This window comes from Myiozetetes cayanensis, unplaced genomic scaffold, assembly GCF_022539395.1.
Source record: "Myiozetetes cayanensis isolate MyiCay16 unplaced genomic scaffold, myiCay2020 scf5-8, whole genome shotgun sequence".
Classification (NCBI taxonomy): domain Eukaryota; kingdom Metazoa; phylum Chordata; class Aves; order Passeriformes; family Tyrannidae; genus Myiozetetes; species Myiozetetes cayanensis.
In genome coordinates this window covers 49,429,065-49,453,629 of record NW_026087742.1, presented here as the reverse complement: position 1 = coordinate 49,453,629, position 24,565 = coordinate 49,429,065, and the positions used below count along the sequence as shown (strand labels likewise).

The window sequence follows — 24,565 nt, the reverse complement described above, 5'->3', positions numbered from 1 at the left end:
CAAGGAGGGGGAAAAAAATAGAAAGGAAAAAAAAAAGAAGTGAAAACTGATGTGATCTACTCTGCTTCCTGTGGGCATATTTCACTACAGCAGATCCAGAGGGATGCTTTGTTATTCCTGTCAGATCAAAGAAAGAGATAACGGAAGGAAATATAAGAGGAAAAATATAACCCAGAAATGAGAGTAGTTGAAAAGCACTGCATCTACTGCATCATTATGACTTTTCAAATTATTTAAATATGCTAAATATCAAGTCACCACCAAAGAAATAAATATTGCATAGACCATATGCTCTGTTAGCTGCCAGAAAAACTGTCCTACTAGGATTAGTTTACGGGCACAGCAACTGCCTGTCAAACACTAGCAATTTTAATCATTTTTCAATTTGCCGTGTGAGTTGCGAGTATGCTCAGGTATTTTGACAGGTGGCTGCTCTGAAAAATATCTGAGCCCACTAGCTTCACACTGCCTTGCTTTCCGACACACACGCAATTCCTGCCAGACTGGGGGGATACAAGCATTTGGTGAAGATGTAGCAGTCACAGGGAAGTCACTGTACTACACTGCTAAGCTGGATTTGCAACTCAACACAAGGATGACATCAAGTTAGTCTAAAGTCTAGGGCAGACCAAAAGCTAAAATGATTTTTCAAAATATTTCTAACTGTAAACTAAGTGAAAGTCTAAAAAAGCAATAAACAGAGGTCAGGCTATGATTAAAAACAAAAACACTAACAAACAAATCCCCAAATAAAACTAATCAGAAAGCCTCAAATAGTATTTTTCTTCAACTAGATATGCTTTCAGTACTACATGTGATTAGTCTTTTATGCATGAAACTGCCCACTTAATTATTTTGTGTTTAATCTACATGGTAGTAAATTAAGGTTGTAATAAGCAAAAACAATTTTATCTCATCTGTTTCATTTTCTAATGACCAGAATGACTTTCTTTTTCCCTTTCAGCCACAACACTTCGTGTCATACAGGGTTCTAACTTGAAAAAAACACACCTCTAGGATTTTTGAATGCCTAGATTTCCAGGTGTTTGGAGGAAAAATGAGGCTCCTAAAATCTAGAGACATTCTGGGAGAAACCAGGGGAGGAACTGTATTTTACCAAAGAAGTGTACCAGTAGCACTGGAGCATCACAAATAAACCACATCCTATGTTATTCTTTATACATTAGCATTCTCAGCATCAATCCCCTGAAGTCAGCCAAGTCTGTCCAGAGGAAAGGATTTGGATTATGATGTAAACTAACAGTAAAGACAATTCCAAATAACGTCTAATGTCCAATATAACTACTGTTTACATATTAAAAAGAGATACAGACTTTGTACCAGGGATGTTCTGTCATGTTTCTCCACAGGAGAGGACTGTCATGGTAAAGTTCATTATCAATTACTGCCTTACAAGTACAAGATGAGTTAAGCTGTCATAATTTTCTCAGCTAGAAATCCTGTGCTGTCAAACAGTGTCAATTTTTAATCTGACAAAAGGAAGAAAATTATCTGTTATTCTGACCTCTAATTTCTTGACATTTTAATGCTGTAATTGCTGTGGTTAGTGCTGCATCCATTATTCCACCTATCAAATAAGAATGAATCCATATCCTTAAGCTGTTTCTCAAGCTTTCACCTCACTGCTTTTACTTTTAAAGGGAAAAAAATTTAGCAATAGAATAAAATAGTTTGAAATAAAAAAAATATAATCTTGGGCCTGGAAAATGTTTGTTACACTTTTTTTTCCCCTCCTCATTACAATATGAAAACCATTTTGCAATAGGCAGGCTAAGAGAAGCCATTACAGCTGATAGAACTGGAGAACTTCCCAATTTCTAATCATAAAAGATCAAACCCATACAATTCAATTTTATACATTCTGTGGAGCATGTAAATCAGGACTTTCATGTTGCTCTCATTGCTACTTGAGATAAATTATGATCAAGTATTTTTTGTGGTATCAGAAAATTACAAAGTTTTTTGAAAAATCACAATCAGTCTGTTGAAATGAAATCAGCTTATTTTACCCATCCAGTGCAGCCTTTAAGTTGCCAAAGAGTTATTACAGGAGCAGATGTATGTGATTTCATCTGAAACTTAATGCTATCCAGTATTCTGGTTTCAACCATTGGGAATTTTCAAAATTTAAAAAGAAGAAAGTAACTCAGATGGAAAGTCTTCTGCTAAATAGGTCGAAAGAGAACAAAAGCACAGGATGGCCATTTTTCCAATGTTAAACAGTAGATAGTTCTTGGAGGGCTTCCAATGCATGTGAGAAAGAGGCAAGGAATGGCAGGGATAAGTTGTCCCACCACTGAATATTTTTTTCCTAGTCAGATGGCTACTAAAGTGACTTCTTTAACATTTTTCACAGAAAGCTATGAGCATATTCCTTAGTGGTTAAGTGAGATGCTCAAGCAAAGGGTGAAAATGAAAAGGCCAAGGTAAAGCATAAATAGGTCATGGGGTTCTGCCTGTTTAAATTATGTCTTTCAATCAGCTCAGACATAAATGGGAGGGCTTTTTTTTTTAATTTGGAGACTTATTTCACTGGATAGATTCTTCTGGGACTCAGCTCAATATGAAATTAGTTACAGCCACAGTTTGAAGAAGTTACTGCCATGCTTGAGCCCACTGGCCTAATAATGGCTGCTGACAATAAGGTTGTATTGATTGGCACATTTATTGAGAACATTGCCATCTTCTGTGAGACAGAACCAAAATATTTCAGCTTGTTTACAAAATAAACATCAAGAGCATTTGGATACTGAGACATGCACTTTCCTGGATAATCACAGAGTGCAATTAATGCTAAATTGCAATGTTTCTAAATTAAGATGCCAGACACCACCACCTGCCACTGTAAAATATGATAAACAATTGTTATCACTATTTTTAAGGGTGCTAGTATTCCTATCCTTACATTTCTGCACTTATAAGGGGTCTTCAGAAGCTTTTAAAATATCTTTTTGTTTTTAATTTATTTTCTGGAATATCTACAAAAAGCCAAAATAAAGTAAAACAATAACAAATGCAAATCAAACAACAACAAAAAAGCCAACAAAGCAACATATATACTTGTAACAGAAACATGACATCCAAATATATGGTCCACTAGATCATCAAGATGTCAAATGCTTTATTACTGGCCAGAGAACATCTGATAGTTTTATAAATAGAGCCCAGGAAAATAGAAGGCAGGTCTAAATCTGTCTATAATTACACATGTACTGTTAATTCTGATTAGAAATGAATAAAAAGTATTTCTTAAATCTTCTAATGACAAAGCACAAATCAACAATGCCTGAGAACTCTTGCAGGAGAAAGCACACTATTTTTAAATGGATGCATACAACTTTTTATCTATATATAACAAAGATTAGAAGGATTCATTTTTCCTAGACTTGTTGCCTTCTCATTGCTAACAATGAATTTTATTTACAAATCCAACTTGTGGCAATGAAGATAAAGTTTAGTAGCCCAAGAAGAGGTTTATACATTATTGACTGAAAGGGCATGGGTTAGATGTTCAAGTGAGTGAACAAAAATTTCTCCATTAATTTTTTAAAATTTTTGATTACAAGTTATGCATGTAAGTAGAGTCACAGAAGAGCTGAAGAGTCTCATCATGTTATAAGATGTTAAATAAGGTGAACATACAAACAAATAGACCTCAATCCCACAAGCTGCCCTGTGGGAGAAAGCCTTTAAAGTCAAGACACAGGAGTCTGCCCATGTAAATCAGGACCATAAGCCGTGAAAATCCCTTGTGTTCATGGTGCTTGACACCTGTTTTATACTTTAAAAGCTATTTCTTCTTTGTATCTCTAGAAGAGCATGACTCTTCTCATGCTCAAAGTTTTAAATCCAGAAAACTATTACGTAGATATCAACATTAAATATTTGAGGCAAGGGGAATCAAAGCAACTCTAGTCATTCTTAAAACTAAGCAAATATTAATGGCTTAGAAAATCTAAACTTTGCAGTGCATGGAGTGAAAATCCAGCTCTAGGAAGACAGGGCTCTGAATGGCTTTTTATTTCCGCTCCTAAAAAAAGCATCCAATGCAACAGGATGAAGCAACACACTGCTAAAACCCAACATGACAAAACCCAATAGTTAGCTGAATATGAATGGTTTCTAGAATCTAGTTCTCTCTGAAATCTCTAGATTTCTGTCTCCAAGACTGGAAAACAAACAAACAAACAAACAAAACCTCATTGCCTGGCAATGTATAAATTATTACTGTTTTGCATACAGCAGATGGCAGCTATCTGGGGGAATGGAAGACTCTGTGTAGAGCTTCATCACAGCGGTACTCATCTAGCAGCTGTTGCTTCTTCACACTTTTCACCAAATTTCAATTGTTTTAGCCAACAAATGTATGCTATTAGAAAATCATCATTCAAATTAATAGTCTTACTAAAAACAAATACAGTCACTGGAAGGAAACATGTATCTAGGATATCTACAGCAATTTCTTAAAAAAATTACTGATTAATTTAAAATACTTGTATATCTATATACACACATATATTTTATGCATACATATATGCAAACATAAATACTTGTATGCATAACAAATAGCAAACATTTTCTATTTAGGTAACAGTTTGATTATACTTTATGCAATTAAAACAAAACTAATCTGAATATTTGCTTCTGTAACTCTAGCAAATATATTCTTTCTCAGAATCACCAACATTATCTGACTGAGAAGGTTAGAATTCTTTTTTCCCCTATCACAATATGCAGTTTTTTCTTTCAGTTTTTCAGTTCTACTAAATGAACTTAATAAAAGTAAATTATAAAAAGTAGCAGACTATATATAACAGAATATACATTGCATCATAACTGACTATTAAATATATTAGGGGCATTTAATTGCTAGTTTATTCAAACTTGCTTCTGAAGTCACCTAGGGCCTAAATTTTGAATCAAGTCACACACACTGATTTTCTCCAGCAGTGAAAGATGGAAAAAGTACCATTTCTTGTGAGATGACAGCAGTTTTTAGAATGAAATGGCAGTAAACACCTACCTCCCTGAGGACAGGATCAGTGATACTGTCCAGGTTCACAGAGCCTTCATATGTTAGGTAGTGGAAAACATTGAGTGCACGCACTGCTTCTGGTCCTCGTTGCTTGTAGCCAAATATAAGGTCAATCCACTGATGAAGCTGACATGATACAAACTCACTTTCCAGGGCCTGCAAGAAAAATTCAGGGTTAGGAAGAAACTGAGAAAACATAATGGGTATTATTGAATTTTCTGTTCAGGCCTATTTTATACACTTGAAATCCTTCAAACATTAAAAATTGTAACCAGATATATTGAGAGAAGGATTTTCCTTCATCTTACATCATGTTTCTTCCTAGCTATTGGGTTTCTCTTAACTGCAAGGGTTTCAATTATAAATTTTTGGGCTTGTCAAGTAAGTTACATAATTTTTCAAAATAACCTGATGGAAGTAGGAAAAACATTCAAAAACCAATCTTCCACCTCATTTTCTAACTAGTTCTAATTAGCCTTAAATCTAAAATGAAAATTTGAGGATTAAAAAGCTGTATCTGCAAAATGAAGTTCTGAACTCCATGTGCACCTTGTGACTGATTTCTCAAAGGAGAAATCACAATTTTCCCGCTAATTTTTGATATTACATTGGTTCACTAGAGAAAACTCAGGCCATGACTAGATAGTTTAAAAATGGGTTCAAGGATTGCTTATTCCTCTTCTCAGCATGTGGAAAGAGATTAATTCTAGACAGAGGAAAGGATGAAAGTATTACTGTTGAACCTGATCCAATCAATACGCCTTTATCAGACATGATTGGCATCCTTAGTAGATATCATTGCCTGAACTGGAGCTTTAGAAAGCTGAAGGCATTACACAGTTTCTCCTTACCCCTCTACCAGACTACCTGTTCTAGTTTTCCATGAGTCTGTACCTTGATACACAAATTTTTCTCCTAAAAAGACTCATAGTGTATTTAAGATAGCATTCTGGCACACCCATTCCTTTGTTCCTAATGCTACCTTCAAATAGGAACTGCGATACACAGGAACAGGTATTTAGAAAAAGATTTATAGTTAATTGACCAAGTTTTTATACTTTATGTCCTTACCCAAACTCCATCACAGTACTGATTTTGAACAGTGTCATATGCCTAGTTCCCTTTGATCAGAACAAGTTCAGTTCTCAAATTTGGGAACTAATTTTTCATTAGTTTATTAGAAAATAATGAAAGAAAATACAGAATCACAGGCTTAGTTCAGAAGGGACCTCTGGAAATAACCTGGTCCAAACACTCTGCTCCAGCAGGGCCACCTAGAGCAGGCTGCCCAGGACTGTACCCAGATGTCTTCTTAATATCTCCAAGGATGGAGAGAGACTCCACAACCTCCCTGTGCTAATGCTCCATCACCCTCATACATAAAAATATGTTTCCTGATGTGCAGAGGGAACCTTCTGTTTCAGTTTGTGCCCATTGTCTTGTCTGGTCACTGGGCAGCACTGAAAAAGATCCTGATTTGCTCTGTAGAAAAAATACAAGCCTTAGTACAATTTATTATATAAACATCTATGTCAAGCTTACTCCTACTCACTGCATACAGGCAGAGCTGACAGTAACCCTGTATATTACATTACCTAATACTTTTCATTCTCAAAGACTATTTTTTTTTTCTTCCCCTGAGAAATCCTAATTCCTCCATTGTTTTTATCACAGTGCCACTACTCAGCACAAACACTACCCAGCTACGACAGTTTCACATCTGCCCCAGGAAAGTTCAGATTCTCCATGGAGATAAACGTTGGGAAAAGATTATTCATTTTGTTCATTTACATCAAAAGGAGGCTGCTTCAGAAATAGTCATCAGGCACTGTAGCACCCTGCCACTCACTGCTTACTGGCAGCAGCTCCCTGCACACATCCACCCCCCCCGGAATAACCTCAGATAGGGCAAACCACATGGTGCTGGCTTGATGCATATCACATACAATCATTCCTCAGACATTTTCCCTGTAAGGATCATCGTGGAAGAGGAATTCTCAGTGCTCTGGTGAAAACCTGGACCCTTTTCTGTCAAAATCGGGGACTATTATTGCTGAGGAAAACGGATGGGAAGGCTCAGACTTAAAAGCTGACATGTGGTTCAGTTTTCAAGGTCTTAAGTTCAACATACTGTAAAAAGCTTTAAAGAAATGTTGCAGACAACCATATAAAGTTTTGTTGTTTCTATTTCAAAATCAGAGGTCATCACATGCATATTGTGAGTAATATTATTTAAATAGCATTAATATTGCTTAATACTAAATACAATTAAACTAATACCGGTTTCAAACCATGACTCCCAATAAAGAATTAAAAAATGCCAAATCCTTAATTATGTTACATTGTGTGTGTTCAACATGATACAGTCAGCAACTACATCATCCCATATAATTCTTTCCATTGGACTTTTACCTCAGAGTGCAGAATGCTAGCATGCAAGGATAAAATTAAGTATGCCATAGTCACCACAAAAAAAGCATTTCCTTACTTTAAAATGCTTAATTTTTAATGTTCCTTTTGTATGTAATAAAAGGTTTTAAGAATGTAGGATTTAAAGTCTGTTATCTTTCCAGCATCTCTCTCAAAGCAACTTACAGTGAGAAGCCCAACTGTTCTCTTGAACATCTGAACTCTGCATATTTAAAGTTTCTTTCCATCTGTACCTATTACTTATTTATTAAGAAGTAACTAAAAAAAATTATTAGGCATTTCCTTTGGTCAAAAATAGCATTGTTACTTCTAGAATATTGAGAGCATTTCAGGAAAATGGCAAAGCTTTTGATTATTCAAGGGTGGGAGAGTATATCTGAAAAAAATCAATGTTTGAGTTGAATGAGCATATTTCTCCCATTATCTCGTCTAAGATCCTCTGGTATTGGAATCACAGAAACATAACAATAAAACAGTTTGGGTTGGAAGGGACCTTAAAAGGTCATCTAGTCCGATCCGCTTGCAACAAGCAGGGATATCTTCAACTTGAATATTCAAGTTGCTCAGAGCCCTGTCCCACCTGACCTTGAATGTTTCCAGGGATATGGCATTCACCACATCTCTGGGCAACTTCTTCCAGTGTTTCATCATCCTCGTTGTGAAAAATTTCTTACTTATATCTCCTCTGAATTTACCTTCTTTCCATTTCAAGTCATTATCCCCTGTCCTATCTCAGTCAGTCCCATTAAAAATTTTGTCCACATCTTTCTTATAGGCCTCTTTAAGTACTGAAAGGCCACAGTAAGGTCTCCTGGCGCCTTCTCTTCTCCAGCCTAGATAACCCCAGCTCTCTCAGACTGTCTTCATAGGAGAGGTGCCCCAGACCTCCAGTGATCTTCATGACCCTCCCCTGGACCCACTCAAACAGGTCAATATCCTTCCTGAGGATCCCAGAGCTGGATGCAGCACTCTAGGTGGGGTCTCAAAAGAGGGGAGCAGAGGGGCAGAAATCACAACCCTCAACCTGCTGGCAATGTTTCTTTTGATGTACCCCAGGATGCAGTTGGCCTTCTGAGCTGCAGGTGCACTTTTCTGGCTCGTGTCCAGCCTCTCATCCACCAGTACCCTCAAATCCTTCTCAACAGGGTTGCTCTCAATTTGTTTCTTTCTCAGCCTGTATTCATACCAGGGGTTGTCCTAACCCAGGTACAGGACCTTGCACTTCGTCTTGTTGAACCTTGGGCCCATTGGCCCATGAGCCCACTTCTCGAGTTTTTTCATTTCCTTCTGGATGATATTCCATCCCTCAGGTGTGCCAGCTGCACCACTCAGCTCGGTGTCATTTGCAAACTTGCTGAGGGTGCATTCAATCCCACTGTCTATGTCACTGATAAAAGTGTCTATGTCACTGATTAAACAGTATCGGTCCCAGTTGAGACCACCACATCCCACCAATGTCCATCTGGACACTGAGCTGTTGACCATTACCCTCTGGATGTGACTGTCCAACCAATTCCTTATCCACCAAACAATCCACCCATCAAATCCACCTTTCTCCAATTTAGAGAGAAGGATGTTGTGAGGGACCATGTCAAAGGCCTTATACAAATCCAGACAGATGACATCTGTAGCGCTTCCCATGTCCACTGATGTAGTAACTCCATTGTAAAAGGCCACTAGGTTGGTCAGGTAGGACTTGCCCTTGGTGAAGCTGTGATGGCTCTCTCAGATCACCTCCCTTCCACCATGTGCCTTAGCATGGGTTCTAGGAGGATCTGTTCCATGAGTTTCCCAGGCACAGAAGTGAGGCTCACATGTAACTAGTTCCCAGTGTCCTACTTTCTACCCTTTTTAAAGATGGGTGCAATGTTTCTATTTTTCCAGTCACCAGAGACTTCACCTGACTGCCATGACATATCACAGAGAATGTCTTGGCAACTACATCAGTCAATTCCTTAAGGACTCTGGGATGCAACTCATCAGATGCCATAGACTTTTAGTATGTTCAGGTTCTTCAGGTGGCCATAAAACTGATCTCCTCTTACAGAGGGAGAGACTTTGCTCCCCTAGTCCCCATCTTGCAGTCCAGTCATTCAAGAGTGTGGAAAGAGAGGTTGCGATTGAAGATTAAGGCAAAAAAACTGTTGAGTACCTTGTCCGTTACCATCAGTTTGTCAGTCTTGCTCATGGGGGATGGGGGGGGGGGGTACACTTTTTTTGACCTTTAAAGTTAGAAGAGTTAGGAGAGTTGAACACCTATGTTATATTTCCCTGAGGCAGTTTCCACGTGCATGACGAGGCCTTACTAAGCAGCTTGTCCTTTCAGAGAAGGTCTTACTGATCCTGTCAGGTTTGGAGAACTTCTATTTCACACGGATTAACAGTTCTTTAATAACTTATTAAATTAGTTACTTTTCAGCAGCTGAATATCATGTGTTTGTCTACAATTCTACAGATTTATTGCACTATGTTTACAGGTCTAATGTCTCTTTAAAGAACTTTGGGGTCCTTAGTTCCTTGGGGAAAAACCTCAGTTTCTTGAGAAAATTTTTATTAAATCTGTAGCATGGGAATTTATTTATTTTGAAATATAAATTTCAGAACTCCACACAAAAGCAGGAGTCAGAAGAACTATTGTCAAGGAGGCTCTGAGGATGTTAATGGTAGCAAGGGGTAGTAGCTGTGTGGTGTAAGACTGGGGTGGTGCAGGATTTGGGGAAGAGACCAGAGTGGATGATGGAGAGAGGAGCCAGAGATGTGAACGACAATGACTCTTCATGAGCCTTAGCACCACACAGCCTCCAGCTGCAGGCTGCGACGGGTGCTGTGTGATGTTCATGGTGCCCCAGCTGGGGTGTCCTGTGGGGTGTGGCATTGGGTATGAACAACAGGTAGGGTGCACTCAAGAACAAGCCACCAAAATGCTACAAAGTCCCACAGACCCTCAGGGAGAAGGCTCTTGATCTGTACTTGATAACCTGGATTAATTTTAGTCAGGAGAAAGCTTCTTATGTCAGGTCTGACCTCGTTTGCTGGTGTTTCTCCAAGTACTTCTGCAACGCTACTCATGTGATACTTGCAGAATTCTCTCCCTAATTTGCTCTAATGCACAGGCTGCTCCCCATCCATGTAAGTGCCTCCTGAAAATTTATGAGCTGTTCACTGTCAACAGTACATCGTTTGGTTTCTCAAGAATATGCAGTGCTCAGTAGGGAATAGGATGAGAGAATTTTCTGTATAGAAAATAATTTGTAGGTACGGTAGGAACAACATACATGAAAAGATAACAGTAATATCCTCCAAATAGGTTGGTTCTAAAGAACAGCACTTTTCAAGAACATTTTGGTTATAAAACATTTCTGGGGTTTTAATTTTCTGAGTATCTTTTTAATATGAAATATAAGAATTTTTTTTAAAGCAATAATAACTATTACTTATATAATAATGTAATATAATTTATGGTTTTTGAAAATTCTTACTGTTAAGGAGAAATGAGCTAACATCCATCTTGGTTTCTATTATAATTAAAATGTACAGAAAACAGAGTTTTATTCAGGCACTCTCACACTGAACTTGTTTGAGCAACTGTTATTAGGCCTCATTTTCAAATAACAACATTCCAGTCATTATTTTTTCATGGGTTTTGTTTTGAGGAAAGAGTTGCTCATGTTACTGTTTTCAGTGAAGTGACTTTTATTGCCATTAGGTAATTTGCAAGCGTTATTATACATCTAGTGTATACATATTTTGTGGAGTTTGTGTATTTGCAGGCAAGTGTATGCATCCATGTTCCACAGGCCAAAAATCTGCTCTGTAGGTGTTGTAAAACACAAACAGGTATTAGTAAGTTTATGTATAAACTAAAAAAATTGTAAAAACCCAAGTGACTGCTTCCTGGGAACAAGCACTGTATCTTTTCAGACCTTTATGCAGTATGAATGCTGCACATTTTCCCCTCTGCTCATCCTAACTTGATGTTAAAAGTATTTTTCACAGAGATTCCAGTAGGAGGCAGTGGTTTATATTGTAACGTATTGTAACTGTGGGCTCTGTGAAGTGTCAGAAGTTCTGGATTTACAAAATATGCTATTTCAACCTCTTTATAACACAACATTTTGTGTTCTCCAGGCATTTTGTGCCACCAGAGAAGAGGAAAGCTCTGATGCTGCTCCTTGCCTGGACCACAGTTGCACTTGTCTCTCCTGTTTCTGCAGTTCCTGCCTTGCTTCCTTCCCTTCCATATCTATATGCTGTCTGTGTCTCCAAAAACCCCTTGTATCTTGCTATTAAATTATATTTAGTATATTTAAAAATATTTTCTTATAATTACACTGAGGTAGTTTGGCTTTACAGATCTGCTCAATAACAGACCATCAGCTGTTTCATCCTGTGAGCTGGGTTTTTCTTCTCTCCCCTCACATTCGTGCTCCTCTGCAGCCATTGTAAATACAGATCCTCTCCACCCAATATTTCTCCATCTCAAGTACTTACTATTGAAGCAAAATACTTGACTTTCCTCATACAATAAACCATGCAATACTGGTATCTGAAATTAATTATGTTCATTTAAGCAAAGTAATATTTTTAAAAAAGTTACACAAAAGTATATTTTACAGATTTGGGTTATTCAGGGATGTCTGCACAGAAACTGATCCTTTATGTAAGCATCTTCAAAATGTAAATAGGATTACTCGCAATATAGAAAGCTCAAAACCAAAAAATCATTGCTATTTCCAAAGTAGATTGAAACCCCTGTTGACTGGATAAGTTTTAATTGCATTGAGAAGTAACCTTGGCAATCCACAAAATAAAATCAAAGTTACTACAGAGGAAGTAATATCAAGTCTTATCTACTGCTTATCTGGTAGAAAAGAAATGTCAACTGCTGCTGAATGGTGAGGAGGAAAAGATAAATCTTCCAGATCCTCCTAGCAAAGAGATTGCATACTAGACATTTCTAATGACTATTCAAGAAGCTTTTTAATTATGAAATACTATGCATGCTTCTGAATAGCCAGGGAACTGTACAAAAATGTAATTGGCAGCAAAAGAGTGCAAATAAATCATTTCAGAGACAGAAAGAAAATTCAATCTTAGTAACAGTTATGTAATAGGAACAAAATATGTATAAGAAAAACAGGACACTGTTTAATCTCTGAAAAATATAATTTATAGTGAATGTACTTTACTCAGCACTGCAATTTGTAATTTAATATGTGCATAGGCCATAATGAAAATATCATTGTAATTAACTTTGAATTGCACAATCTCACATCTTTTGTTTCAAAACTAAAGAATGCTTATTATAAAAGCTCTGCTTCAGTGTTTCACAGTGGTGTTCTCTGCCTTGATTTAACATGCTTGACTTACTGACTGAATCTGTTCTATTTCTGGCTCTCAGGACTGCTCGGAGTCTGTGGGGACTGAGAGGCCGAGTAGGACTACAGATGCACATCTGTGGAAGGTTTTATGCGTGGCTTTTTTTTCCCTAGTAAACTGGGTGATTATGATTGATGAGCCCAGCATTAGGGTAATGTTATCAGGGACACTTTCTGCCTCTGTCCTTTGTACCATTGCTGAGGTCAGACCATAATCGTGTTAGCATTGAACATAGTGCTTTATTAATGTTTCATGAGTAACTCCATAGTAATCAGTCTAGCTTTGTATGGATAAATAAAACTGCTACAAAAATCCCTAATGTATACACTGAGTGTTTTAGAAGCTGCTGTAATAGGTCTTAAAAGTAACTGGATTGAATGTCTTCTCTGGTCTTTGGAATAAGTCTAATTTTCACAAGTTTAAAGGAATCTTTTTTGAACCAAAATAATTTCCACTTTCATTTCTGTGTTTAGACTGAAGCATAAAACACCCATTTGAACAATTAAATGATACAACTCAAACCCCCTGTCTGCCATTTATTAATTTCCACAGAATTTTAGTAAAGCTTGTTAACCAATTGGTTAAATTATGTTGATTTATGAAACTGTGCCTCCTGATGTTTCATAGGCTATGCTCTTCTTTCTTTGGTAAGTCTCAGGATGAAATGTTGGAATTCTTGCTGTGATTTAAAGAAAATGTTTACATTCATAAATGTGCAAGTAGTATATAAAGATTTGGACTTACTCCCACATAAAATTACACCTTATATATGCCTGCAGCAAGCAAAAAAATATGTATGAACACAAGAAAATAGTGTCAGCTAGGGAAAAACCCACTGTATGTTGTGCTGTATCACATAGGATCCTTTCCACTGAGATGAAATGACTACTGCTGATTATATTAGACAAGGGATCAGGATAACACTTACTTGAAATATTTCTCAGTTTTCTGTAAACATGTTCTCTACTTGCTTGCTAAGTTGCTGTAGAAATTCCAGGCTTGTACAAGCTTGCTGTGTTTTACACGTCAGCATCACACCCAGGCTATTTTTTTTTTCTCAAGATGGATTCTTGTATAACAGCCAAACTTGGCCTGAGGATGACCTAACATAATACATCTGTTGTCCGGTTCAAATAATGGAATCAGACATTAGGGTAGGGAATGTCAAATTTCCCAATCCCATTATATTTGTTCCTTTGACCAGTCCCATTCTAGTGACCAAAAAGACAGTGTACTGGCAGTTTGTTGTATGTGTTAACCCTCCATTAAGAAGTGTTTCTGAAATATTATTACACATTCAAATTATTGCATTTTCAAAATGTAATTCCATTACTTCTTACTGCATTTTTTGTGAATACTATCTGCATTTTCCTGAAAGGGATTATCCTTCTTTAGCTGCTTGCTCTTTTATAATAAGCTTTGTAAAATATTATGCATATATCAGGCTCTTTAAAGTCCCAAAGTTATTCACTTTGCTTTTAGTCTCTGAACTCCATCCAAGTATGAGCACTTCTTCTGTTTCCTAGTCACCCAGATGTGACTCCAATATTCCAGGTGCAGTCTCAAAAGAACCATAGACAGGTACAACTGTTTACATCCTCTGTGATGCAATGATTCTCCATAGACAGCATCAAAATACACTTATTTCTGGTGAATAGAGAATTACAGAATTTTATCTAATCTAATTGCCACTTATTGTCACCCTTGACTTGTTACTGCTCTTTTTTTGATACTATTTTTGTTTCCAGACTTCTGCTTCTTATTGAATTTCTTTAAGTCTTTCCTTCCAAAGTGATTTTCAGTGTATTTTATGGACCTAATTCAAATACATCTATGCCTCTTTCTCCTGTTTTCTAGGCAATTCCTAACTTTGCTATCATTTGGAAACTTCCTCAGACTTCTCACTTGAAGATAGCATGTATCTGCATAGAACTGAACTTAACTACTGATCATGCTCTTGCTAAAAGTAGATGATAGGATGACTAAAGGCCATGCAGAAACTGCCTCCCAGCAAAACTGTATAATAATGGCATGATATTTATATCTATGGGGAAAGAAGTGGAAAACAGTATAGGAAGGGTCTGACATATATGGGAGATAATTTTTGATTTTAGAAATCTGCAAAGCACTCAATTAGTTGAAATCTGTAATTATAACGCTACCTTAATCTTAACATCAGTTTGTCAGTCTCCTGGCAGTGTGAGCAGACTTACACACATATGGAATCAGTCATTACCGAACTATCAAGTAGTGTAGTCCTAAAGGGATTTAAATCCTGTACTCTAAATTCATGCAAGCAGCCGTTTTCTTCAACAGTGAAAAAAACCACACAAAACCAAAAACAAAAACCAAACAAGCAGAAATTGCACAAGGGAAATGAAATAAACTAAAGCTAAAGATTTTCTTCAGGTTATCTCTTCTCACATAGTGCCTCTTATCCTCCTATTAATCATTCCATCTTGGTGGAAAGAAAAGATGAATAAAACTCAATTTCAGACACAAGAAGGAACACTCTTTGTAAAATTTCTGAGAGTCCTTAATATGGATCTCTCATTACATCCCCCAATAGGTGGCAGCTTGTTTCTCATTTACCACTAAGGAATAACACTACTGTTCTTTCAGATGCCAAAACTGAACCTCTAGGTCAACTTTTAGTGTGCTTACTTCTTGGCTCAGTTTGGGTCTAGCCACAAACACAACCCAAGAAAGGGCTCTGTGAAGCAACACAGGCACTCCAGAGACACATACCTGTGATTGCACATCCCACACTTGAGAATGCTAATGGACTCTAATGATCCTTTGAGGACACCTCCTTCTTTGCTAGTCAAATTGCACTTGAATTTCTTTCCATCAGCTGTGACAATTATTTCTTTTTAAAAATAATTTTACAGTATATGCAGCTATAAGAGAAATAAGCCAAGAAACATTGTTCAGCTTCTTCCTGTCAATGACAGACTAATCTGTCAATGGCAGAATAATTTCTCATAGCTGTTTCATATGTCTCAAGTGATGAGGTTGCCATCACTTCCTTAGGAGACTGTTGTACATATGTCAAACCACTTACTTTTCTAAATGGAGGATACTTCTAAATCATCTACATCTAGGAATAAGTTTGTTCTTACAATATCCTTCTATTCTTTTGAACTTCATAGAGTTATTCTTTTCTATCAATTCTTGAAGAACAATTTTCTTTAAATAGACAGTTCTTCAAATTAAATTGCCAAATTGACCAGAAAAAAATAAAACCAAACCAATACTAGATTTACAATGCTACCACAAAAGCACTATTGGGAATAATGCATAAGCTGAATGGTTCTGCAGCTGTATAGAAAACCATAGCTTTTCAAAGTCATAGTTCTGACTCTGTAAGCAAGACAAGCAATATGCATTTTAAGGAAGAACTGTTTCCAGAACACAACGATAAACTGAACTATTGCTGACTAAAGCATCAGAATATACCATGCTATTCCTAAAATTAATAAAAGCATACATATGTATTAAATCTATCAATAATAAAATAATTATCAAATTAAAGAAAAAAATATAAAACATAAACGTTCTTTCTACTTAAATTCTGCAGGCCTTGCAATAATTTACATCTGATCAGTTCTTTTGCAAAATTTCTTCAGAGACTGAAGTCATTTGTTTATGTTAACATTTCTACATTTCCAGTTCATCTCTGATGAACAGGAAGTGCATATCTTCAGATGAATAAGGAATACAAGATGTCTTGCAAGACAACAGCATTTATAGTAATCCTTAATTTTTTTAAATGTAGAAGGTTGTGAGGAGGGGCACACATAAATTTTTTAGGTTATCTTGTACTGTCCAGCTCATGATCATCTGACACTCTCATGAGAGAGTAAATAACTGAATTTAACTTTCCATAACTTGGGCACATGGAAGAGAAATCCACTGTAAAATAAAGGGTTCTGTCAAGCAAGACAGAATTCAAATTCTCCTTCACTTTTTACTTTATTTCTACATTTCTATAAATCTAGTCCTAAAGAGATGAAAACCAGAATTATGTTAGCTTGTTAAAGCTAAACCTAAAACACAGAAAACCCTAAAACACAGAACCCTTTACTTAGGCTAAACTAAAGTACAGCTTACCATCCTGTTGATACGGACGAAGTCTTCGGGCTTCTTGGCCCATGGAGGGAGATCAACATCATTCACGACAATTTCATCTTCCCTGATTCCTAGATTATAGCCATTACTGTTGACAAACATCTCTGGTAGGTAGTAAAATTCTGGAATTAACTCCTAGAAGGAGAAAACACACAATGAGACTTCACATTTATACAGCGATGGTAAATGGTGCTCCCAGAATCAGGCTCTTTTGTAAGACATATTAAAGCATTCATGGTTTTGTTTAAGTTTCTGTGCACTTGTTTCAAGAAATTTTATAATCTGTTTTCTTGTATTTATAGTCAAACTTCTTTCCCAGAATGAAATATTCAATCTCTTTGTTTTCCCCATACCTGTTTTTACGAAAAGAACAACTTTATAAGCAGAGCATATCATAAAGGAGACCTCTTCAGAATAACAGATACAAGAAACTGTATGCCAAGCCTTCAGTATGAAAATACATTAGATTTTTTTAATTACTATTTAACAAAAATACTTAAAAAGTGAAAAAGTTGCAGATAGAACACTGTCTTGATTAGAAACTAGACATAGTTTCTCTGTATTTTTAATTGCATAAGAAAAGGTGGCAATCTGACTACTTATATAAGGAAAAATAATTCAAGACAAATGATTTTTTCTACTTTAAGAAAACTTAAAAAATACATGGAGAGAAAGATATCAGTACAACAAATGCCCTTCAGAAAGATACACATGATATTTAAAATGTGAAATATCAATGACTGCATAGCAAAGGTCATCTGCATAGTATAATACATTATAGATAAGTAAGGGTGTGAAGTTTTTCCCAATTTCCAGAACAGCTAAATAGAAATTCATTTTGACATAATAAATATTGCTACTTTTTGCTATTATTTTAGCAGTAAGTACTGAACTGCAATAACAACAGAAAAGCTTTAAAGCTCACTATCTCTTTTCCAATATGCAGATATGGATTAAATTCACCAAATTATATTGTTAAAAGCATTATGGCCTTCAGTTGTGTAACATGATCAAAACTGATGACACAGCACCTGAAACCTGAATCTCTCTGTGGTCCTTTCAAAGGCTGCAGACATGCAAGGAGTAAAAAAAAAAAAAATCACTGCAGACACAAACTTATCTAATTAAATCTGATCTGCAACTCCATAGAGAATAGAGAAGTTAAAGCATAGATGGTCCTTTCAAATTCATTAAGTAAAAAAAAAAAAAAAAGTGCATTTGTTACAATTTTAAGTATGTTTAGGGAGGCAATTTAATTGCTTCTTTACATCATTTTAATACACTACAGTTTGAATTCCAGTTAGACTAAAATACAATGCCAATTAATATCTAACCAATGCAAAACACTAACCAAGTGAGACATCACTGAACTTGGATAGCTCATTATGAAACAAGTTGCATTTTCAAAAAGCCAAAGATATATACACCTCTAATTTTTTCAGGGTATTTTCTAAAAGCAATCTTATCCCCTTTTCCCCAAACAGGATTCACTAACTCTCAGGTTCCAGAGGAAGCCCTTTAGTTTTTCTCTAATGAAGCCCAAAGAAGAATGAATGATCCTCACAGCTGGACAAAACTATACAGTAATCTTTCAGGAGTTCAACAAACTATTACTAACTCGGGACTAAGAGTAGGCCACAAACCAATATATGCTACCACAGAAATTACTGACAAACTAAGAGTGTTACCTAAAAAAAAAAAAAAAAGGAAAAATTCATGAGGACCTCAGAATTATGAAATATTAAAAATTCAAAATTAAATTAAAAGCCAATATTCAGATGAAATACAATTTATTACAGAAAAAAGTAAGTAAAGTTTGTTTCTATTTTGTATAAAAGCCTTGAAACACATACCACTGCATTATAATTATTATTGGTTTTTGTTCAATATGGTGGTGTACTAACCTGTAATGTCACAGGAAGAAAGACTTTTGATTCCATCAAAGATGAGTTTCCTTTTTCAGTTTTAAATGTCCTAGCATGTAATTGTGGACTTTTACATCTAACATACCTGAAAGATTTGTGCTACCCAGAGACACATCTAGTGCTTATCTCAATTCTACTAACCTTTTGGCTTCAGGGGTATCTTGAAACAAAAGGATTTAAGTCACTGAGTATTTTAATGGTATTTTCATTTAGTAATTTTATCTTTGTTGCTTTTTCCTTTCAGTGTAATTTAATGTTCCCTTCTCTGGTATAGCAGAAAACATAAACAAAAGTATGTGATTAACTTTCTTCATAAGTTTTATAGTGTTGTGTATGTTTAGTTCAAACTGTCTTATTCCTGTGCTCTAGAAACTACCCAGTGCCAGACTTATAAATCCTCATCAAATAACACTCTCTCTAGAACCCTACTCTAAAAATTTCAGTTACACATTTCCTGGTAAGGTTTTTTTGCTGTTGTTCTATTTGTTTGTTTCTTTGTTTGTTTTTGTGGGGTTTTGTTGCTCTTTTGGGGTTTTTTTTGGGTTTTCTGTTTATTTTTTTAGTCAAAGTAACAAAACTAAACATAATATTTTAAGAAAAATTAATAAACACACTGTGTTATAGTCTCAGCATTCTCTCCACTTATTTTTAGTGCAGCCTACAATTTTCTTTGCTTATTTCAGTACTATTTAGCATGAATTGAATATTTTCTTGAAATATGAGCAATCTCGTATGTGACCTTTCCCAGATACTTACATATTTCCCACACTTCGTATTAACCATTCAGTTTTCTGTGGTAGCATTTGATATTCCTCTAGTCATTTTGCTGTCTCCACTATTAACTAGACTAAGAAACCACAGCACTCAAAAATAGCTCAGATAAATACATCCTTTCTCATTTTTAAAGAATGAATTAATATATACTAAAACACAGTTATGAAAGGTCATGGCACCTTGTATGTATGAACTTGTTAACATTTGGAAGAATCTTCAAAACGTGTATTTAGCTACACGGAAGCATAGAAAATACCAATAACCGAGACAAGTGTGAAAGAAGAGTTTATTTTTATGTGTTAACTTTTTATTCTGCTGTGAAAAATTGAAGAAGCTGTCTCTTCTGTCTCATGCCAATGGCAGGCGCTGGCTGGGGATGGAAAGGCGAATATTCCCTTCTCCAGGGCCCCTGAACATGCTCTGCTAGGAGAACTATAAGCTGGGAGAAGCAGAGAGAGGAAGGATTAGCAAGGAAAGTGAGGTAGCAAGGATGGAGCTTGAGAGATTGCTGGGAAAAGGAAGGAAAAGACAAGAGTGAATCTCAGCAGAGATAATAAGATGACAACTGCGGCCCAAGAAGCCACTGCAAATTGCAAGGAAAAACACAAGAATGCAGGAAAAAATAATATTAGCAATGGCTAGAGATATTTTCAAAATCTATTTACATTTTTCTCAGGTAGAGTTTGGGTTTTCTTTGTTTCACAAATAGGTATGTGCCAGTTCATATTCTAATAAAGATTACGACAAGAGAGAGCCAGTTCTTTTAGTGCTTTTCATGTTATGGATAGGAAAGAGATACTCAAATAAATAACTGCTTCAGGATCTGTATTAAGGGAAGTGACCTTGTCCAATCCTCCATTCTGGATGAGATTCAGCTATGCCATCTATCCCGCAAGATATCAGTCTACCCTGTTGTCTAGAATTTGAATGACAGTAACTCCACAATCCTTCCATCAACTGACTTCAACCTCTTCATCTGAGAAAGTTTTACCTAACAACTGGCCTGAATCTTTCATTACACAATCTAAGCCCATTTTCCCTTGTACTCGCTATCAGATACAGAGAACAAATTACTCTTTTCTCTTTGCATAGTTTATTACATGTTTGAAAAGCATTATTCTACCAGCTTTACAGCCTTTCAGCTCCTGAAAGTCCAAATGAAGGACAATTAATTAAGGACAATCAATTAAGGACAATTAAAGACAATTCAAAAAATTAAGCTCCATTGCTTAAGTTTTAGTTAGAGAAGTACAAAATATTGTTTTAAACTCCCCAAACTAGCTAGCAGAATTATTGCTAAATAACTTTATTTATTCCTATATATACTTTGGCCTTATTATATTTTATCCCATGCTCATCACACAGAAGCCAAAATAAATGTTTTTATCAACCTTTGTAGTTTTTAGATCAGAGATTGAGACTGCATACTTTTCTGACAGCATCTGCTATTTTTCATTCATTTAGCACAGAGTGTAATTTGTCAGACAACATACATTTTAGAGATTGCCAACCTCATACTCTAGAAGGGTCATTGTTAAATTCACCTGAAGATAGGGGTAAGGAGACTCAAAAATTAGCAGGACAAAAATGTATCTCAGGGATGATATTTACACCAAGGGATAGCCCACAGAGGACCTTCTGTCTCCCAATCTGCTTTCCACTTGACAAATAGAATAGTTGATAACAGAATTCTTAAAACTCCTATTGCACCTTCAGTGGCACTGGTGTTAAAAGGTCAATGTAAAGCCAGGTCTATGCAAAGGAATGCTTGTTTGAAGCTACTGTGACTTTGAGAGGTTTATGTTTCAAGATACCAATGTTCATGAAAAACAAACCTCAAAGTATTTTCTTGCTACAATACACACATTGTGTCACCCAGTGCAAATCAAGACATGAAGGACAACATAAAAAAAAACTTCCACCAAAAAAGGCCTTCCCCACAAGTTACATCATTTTGCAGGCATAAAATGAGGGAATGCAAAGAAAGAAGACACAGAAGACCAATGTTTGGTTTCTTTGCTCTTGCCAAAAACATATCAAAGGTTCTGAATAAATCTTTCTGAATACATAACCTGACACTGGTAATTTCTTACCACAAGAAATATCTAGGGTTCAAAGAGTTAATAAAAATAGGGATTCTAGTGATCTAAATCTATTTGCAGTACTTTCTGTCTAATTGTCCTTGATATTTCATAACCTTCTCTACTCCCCTTTCATTCACACTTCTAATAAGACAGGTTAGCTTTCTATCATTTAATAGTCAGCTACCTTTCAAGCAGCTCGAGAAGCTTGATTTTTCTCAGATGAAGAACGATGCAGTAAAGCTACTGAAGAATGTAAAAAAAGAAAAAGGGCAAAATGAATATTATAACAGACATTTCTTGTCTGTAAATGTGATATCTAGTTTATTTTAATAGCTGTACTAAAACCCCAAGGTATAGTTAACAGTATTATATGCCTTGTGTCCTCATATAAGAAAACATCCCCCAAATGCATTTTCTAATTTACAAGCCTCTGACAAATCCAAACTACTGAGAAATTAAACTTTAAAAATATGTCTTCAGGTGATAGAGGACCACTATTAACACTATCATAATTGTACACCACTTGCATCAAATCTGACATTTCTGCTTAATATGTTTTGCTAAGGGTATACTATTTTATGGCCTCCCAATGAAATAAAATCCAACCCAGACGTTTTCACTTTTCTAATATAATTCATTTCAAGCTTTTAAAGCTGCCATTTCTTTTTCTTTCTTTCTTTTCCTTCCAAAAGGTTGATCCCCTGGCATCCATTAATTCCACAAGAGTCTAGTACTGGGTCAATGAGTCAGTCATGAGTACCTCCATTAAGCATTAATTCACACTAAGGCACCTTAATGACACTTTGTCAGAGCTACCTTTCTGACTTCTAAACAGACTATTCAAAAAGTAATATAACAAGTTTGAGAGGCATTAAGAAAGATTAGGGTCTTAACAGGAGGCTCTGGGGAAGTCAATATTACCAAAGAACTGCAGCAAGGGGGAGGTGGAAAGGAAAAAATGTGAGAGCTGACTGGCCAAGTTATGGTCATTTCCGGGTGACTTGCTTCCTCAAAGGTCACCCCGTGAACGTTCATTCTTCCTCCAGCTTGTACTGATTATCTTGAGAGAAGGTCGATGTTGATAAAGGGAGACACAATAAAATAAACTCTGTTATCCAGGTTCTCCCCTGTGTGTTAGCACTCTAACATAGCACATACCGTATTAATTCTGTTTCAACTAGGTGAACAAGTTTCTTTGAAAATGAACCAAAACCGCCCAAGTGTAAGGAACAAAATGGTCTAAGTATATCTTTAATCATCCATTGGGTAATAATCTATCATACACTACATTTTTCAAAGGTGGTCTACCTTTTGCCACAATTCAAGATGCCAGAATTACAGCTGGGTTTTCAGGCTGATCAAACTACTGCCACAGCCCTGTTTTCATTAGCTCAGTGGGAAATAATTTAGTTCCAGAGGAGACTACACAGAGGTAAGAGAGGGAAGGAGGGAGGGGAAAGGGAGAAAAACAGAGGGAGAGAATGCCAGAGGACACATGTATGTGAGAAAAGGAGCCAGACCCACAGACTTACATCTTCCTAAAGAGATATACATTCTTTTGCAAATTTCAGGTATTTGGTTTTTAAATTTTAATGCAGAATTTTGTAATAGTGGTTTGAATGTATTTTTACATTTTACTACACCAAGGCTGCAAAAGAACTCTGCTGTGGAAAGTGTCTACCATGCTTAAAAAAATCTCAATTTACTCGTTAAAATGGATTTACTTCAGCACTTACTTAAGCACTTGAGGATAAAGTGACTCATATTCCTCTTTCTTAAACAATAACTGATGAAAAAGACCACCAGATTTTACTTTCCTAAAAAAAATTTATTTAAAAAGTATTTTTAAATTAGACCTTGCTAACAAAGAATTAAGGCAATTCATATGATTATTTGATACAGCACTTGAAAGCAAAAATTGTGGCAAGTTATAATGCACAGCAATGAGGAATGTCAGATTAATCCCACACACTGTTTTAAAATTATTTCATAACCTGTACCACAGTAATTAATGAGGTTAGTAAGATCAGAGATTATTGTACTTAAAGCAGCTCAGATGAATTCAAATGTATGATAAGGAATACATGAATAATGAACACTTGCTAGTCTGAACAGTTTTCAAAGTGTTCAACTTTGATGGATAGCCCGTATTCCATGTACTAAATATTTACTATCAAGACTCAAAAAATCTTTAGGATGGGAAAACAATTTACAGCATGAATATCACATGGGAATCTGCCAATTACATACCAACCCTCTATCCGCATTTATAACTGCATGTAGAGCCAGAAGAAGCTACACAAATATGCCAAAACTTTTAACAGCATGCCTTCTCTTTTGCTCACTCTCTACTTTCTTGCAGGACTCCTGGAGAATATCAGAAGTTTCCAGACTGCTGACCATGACTTTTTGAATGATTCCTACTGTCAGAGCTGAAGCTCTTCTGTTGTGCAAGAAAGTGGAAGTTGCTCTTAGGAGAGTGGTAAAAATAAGTAGAGATTTTGAGGGGGTTGCTTGGTGGTTCCCCAAACCCCACTGCTTTTTAAGTCCCTGAGAACTTGATTAAAATGTCTGAAAAGACTGTAAGGCATTCCAAGCAGTAGCACAACAATCTTTAAAAATTAGGTATTTGTATTAGTAATAACAGTTCGGTTTCCTATCCTTTTGCAGAATGAACTTCAAGGCCTCAGGGAGAAGTTGGCCCTGATGTCATGGCATTGAGAAATGTAGTTCATTAAGATCTTAAGCAACAAACAACAGCAACAATTAGCTGCTATACTCATTCT

At 36.1% G+C, this 24,565-nt stretch overlaps 1 protein-coding gene across 4 annotated transcripts in view; it reads right to left on the bottom strand.

The window, feature by feature from the left end:
- Positions 1 to 24,565, bottom strand: part of NBEA (neurobeachin) — a 470,259-nt gene that overhangs the window by 41,613 nt on the left and 404,081 nt on the right. For all 4 annotated transcript variants that reach the window (XM_050332434.1, XM_050332435.1, XM_050332438.1 and 1 more), the window contains 2 exons: positions 16,979 to 17,131; positions 5,045 to 5,212 (listed from right to left, as the gene is read on the bottom strand). In XM_050332434.1, the coding sequence (XP_050188391.1) occupies positions 5,045 to 5,212; positions 16,979 to 17,131 (321 nt within the window). The remainder of the gene's footprint in view (positions 1 to 5,044; positions 5,213 to 16,978; positions 17,132 to 24,565) is intronic.